At 36.3% G+C, this 3,563-nt stretch overlaps 2 protein-coding genes across 3 annotated transcripts in view; one reads left to right on the top strand and one right to left on the bottom strand.

Annotated features, from left to right (window-relative positions):
- LOC109544896 (dendritic arbor reduction protein 1) overlaps positions 1-3,563 on the top strand; it is a 188,031-nt gene that overhangs the window by 117,794 nt on the left and 66,674 nt on the right. The gene's annotated exons all lie outside the window — the stretch shown is intronic.
- Positions 1,748-3,351, bottom strand: LOC125505335 (bifunctional 3'-phosphoadenosine 5'-phosphosulfate synthase-like; the record flags this gene model as incomplete). The annotated part of the gene is given in 3 exon segments (XM_048668970.1): positions 1,748-2,870; positions 2,975-3,100; positions 3,175-3,351. Coding segments are annotated over 3 exon segments (533 nt in total), but the record flags the coding sequence as incomplete, so codon positions are not given.

Below are 3,563 nucleotides of genomic sequence, written 5' to 3'. Positions count from 1 at the left end.
TATGTATTTTTTCCTCAATATAGTCATGAAGTAGTAATTAATTTTTGCAATTTTGCCAGTTATTTCAATTTACCTGCTAATCATAGCCAATCAATAGACAATTTTCATAATAACCATCAACATTAAGGAGTTTTAATATAATTTTCTTCTATACAGTTATTCTTTTTGCCAATCATTTGAGAGTTAAGATAATTGTTGATCACATAGGTACAGGTAGGTAATAATATTATATTTTAAATTAAAGTTGTGATTATTAGGAGATTATAAATAATGACCGAATTAGGCGTGGATCTGTCGTGGTCTTCAGAACAAAAAAACTTTTGAATCAATTATGGAACTTTCCGAAAATGTGTTGCTTTGTTCAGGAAGTATCAAGAGCATAGAAAATCTTTTAGAGTTTTCTGCCTAAAAACTTTGTCTTAAATCAACGTGTCCAAATACATGTTTTATGAGGGCATTTTAAATGCTTTACGCTGCGATACATAAGTAACACCAATGTAATATTTTCGTTGATTTTTTTGCTTTGTCGCATCACTTTGGGTTCGAACATTATAAATAATGGAGACTTTTCGATATTGCCTGTAAAATAATATGCGTTTATGCGAAAAGTAGCGTTGTTGTTTTCTTCACCACTGCCCAGACCGAATTCCCAAGAAAATCAACCATCTTTCAATGAGTGAAAATTCGTCGAAAACCGAATTTCCCCAAAAAACACCGCTAAGAAAAGTTCTTAGTAAAGGGATTATCTGTAAGTTGAGCATACTGTTAACTTCAAAGGCCGGGGCCTGATTCGCTAGAAAATGACCCAGCTGAGTAAGAAACCGCACACCTGTGAGCACGAGACTTGGTTAGATTCATTAAAACCTTTTTTACCTTAAACGAAATGTGGAAATTGCTGAAAATCCATTCAGTTGATATCATCATCATCATCATAGGAAAACTAGATGACTCAACGAACGGCGCAATAATTTAATCTGAGGGTTTGAGGTTGATATTGCAAAATCGATATTACTGCGACCAATTTCCCAAAAGGCAACTGGGCGTTTTTCAAGTACATATTCTATAAAGGCCTTGTATATATGAAGCAATTAGGATCATTAAACCTCATTGGGGCGACCTTATTTCCAAACAAAACGCAATATTATATGTTTACGCACCTTTATCAGGGACACACCTAACCCATTAAATACATTGATCTCTGAGCCAGCTGGCAATAACTGTCTCACAGCACCACAACACTTTTACACACGAAATTGTTAACTGATAATAACCAAACTCAACGAAGTTCCCAAAGAACACACTCACTAACAGCAATTTTATTTCACTGACTGGTTTTCCTCATCGCAGTGATCGTCATAAAGTAATTTTAGGCGGCTAGAAAACGGTCAAGGCCGGCGCCTTCGGATCGTGCACACTGGGGGAACTTGTGCAGAAACCCCCTTTTTGCTTTTGTTTGGTCTGCAGACTTTGCCAACTCGATATGTTTCAAATAGAAGCAAAAAACAGATTCTTGATACATAGAGGGCCCCAGGATGGCTACATAAAGAACTCTTCATAAACATAGTTTATTCCGAATTATGAAAGGCGTTTAAAGAAAGTTAGTAAAACCGGGCCCCAATCAAATGGCTTCATTTTTGAAGATGATCCCACAGAAAAAGCCTAATAGGTATTCGAAGGTATAACGTTCCTGGTTTTATATGAAAATACCTTCACCTATCTACAGGAATGAAAAAACAAATCAACCTGATTAATATGCTTATTCATATATTGCCCATTATCAACTGTTTAAATTGAATACATTCATTGTCTACATATACATATTAAAACTACAGCATCAAGCAAATTGACTGGAATGCTTGCAATAAAAACTAGATTGATGGTTCGTGAACATATTTCCTGATGCTTCCAAACAATTCACTTTTCCAACTGCGGTTGAGACAATAAGTTGCTCATCAAATCGAATTAATGTTATCTGGTGCATCGAAAATACGTCTTTAACACCTGTGCTTAAAATTAATAAATGCCAATTGTATAAAACTTCTTCTCATACACCTAAAGATATAATATTCATACTTATTTTAACTTAAAGCTATGGAGACTGATCGAGGGATTTAAACAACCCAACTCAAGCATTCGAGCATTTTTGCTTCGATGCATGCAGTTATATTTTTCTTAAACTGCGGCAAGCATTAGCCATTTTCCAAGTTAGCTAAACATTCAAGCGTTATTAACCGGTAACAAAGATCAAAGACCAAAATCTGCATTAATTAAAAAACTATAATTGCACTATGTTGGATAAAAGTTTGCAAGGAAAATAACTGAATTAAATAAAGTAGCACCGAACATTTACATACCATATAAATTAGTAACATTTTTGTATATTAAACTACACATACAGGGATAACACTTAATAACAACAATACTAACAATATAAGCTGAAAATGCGAGCAGTTATCGGGGAATTCAGATCATCTGTAAAGAAGATCGTTTATAATAAGATTTTCTTCAATTCCCCTATTACATAAAGATGCATTTGTAACTGTTGCAACATTTTCTGGCTTACAAGAACAATAATAAAACTTAAATAACACAACAATCGAGTTTCTCCCAAGGAAAGATAAATATGAATCATCACGATCTTTAACAAGCACTTTTACCTAGAGACTGGTAATACCCGGCCAGGACACTCCAGGCTTTTGGGGCCATAAACCCGGCCGGTGGAATCTCGCCGTTTCTAGCCAGCGACCTCATTCTAGTGCCCGAGATAAAATCGAAGTCATCTTTTCTGGCCGGATCAAAAAAATTCATCTGCTTGCTTCTTTGATCGTATGCCGCTACCCTGAACGGAATGATTTCCAAGTCAGTCAGCCCTGCGAGTAATATAAATTGCTTTGATTCCAACTATTTGCTCTTTAATGCTGAGCGAACGGAAGACACACTCGACTGTCTATATTCTATATTAAATTTAACATACCTGGAGCCATGCGTAAAACTCTTCCACCATGAGTGCTTTCGAAGAGATTTCCATCACTCGAAGCTTCTTTCCCCGCAGGGTGGCCAATGCCAGCAGGATCTCTTCCCACAATGTAGAAGTTCGCACCTAATTACGAATGAAACACAATTACGAATGAAACCCGCTGTGTGCATGTGTTTCAAAATATTCAAACTACCAACCAGCATTCATTCTGGCTTTAGCATGCCATTGTACTTCGGTAGGGCCTGCATACATCATCGGGCTGGGAAAAATTGCCAATACGGTGGATTCTTTGTCAATCAAACCGTCCTCCATAACAGCCTCATGTTGGCGAATTCTTACCGGCAATGGAACGTCGTCATCTTTTATCCAACCTCCTAAAAATTGATGGACATTGAAATGGTTTTCAACCAAATTCCACAGATTTTTACATTGCGGTTTTATTTCCAAAAAATTTGCCGTGTAGAAAGGTTTATGCACCTTTACCGTAAACATTTCACCTTAAGCATCAACCATTTTCGTTGCTGTATTAAGGAAGATAGTCGATAAGAACAGAAACATTTTTTTACCAAGGATCGAACGGAATGAT

The sequence above is a fragment of the Dendroctonus ponderosae genome, unplaced genomic scaffold (assembly GCF_020466585.1).
Source record: "Dendroctonus ponderosae isolate FM_Combo_2020 unplaced genomic scaffold, Dpon_F_20191213v2 Dpon_F_20191213_8, whole genome shotgun sequence".
Classification (NCBI taxonomy): Eukaryota; Metazoa; Arthropoda; class Insecta; order Coleoptera; family Curculionidae; genus Dendroctonus; species Dendroctonus ponderosae.
Note: the sequence above shows the minus strand (reverse complement) of the source record. Positions and strands in the feature narration are given on the sequence as shown.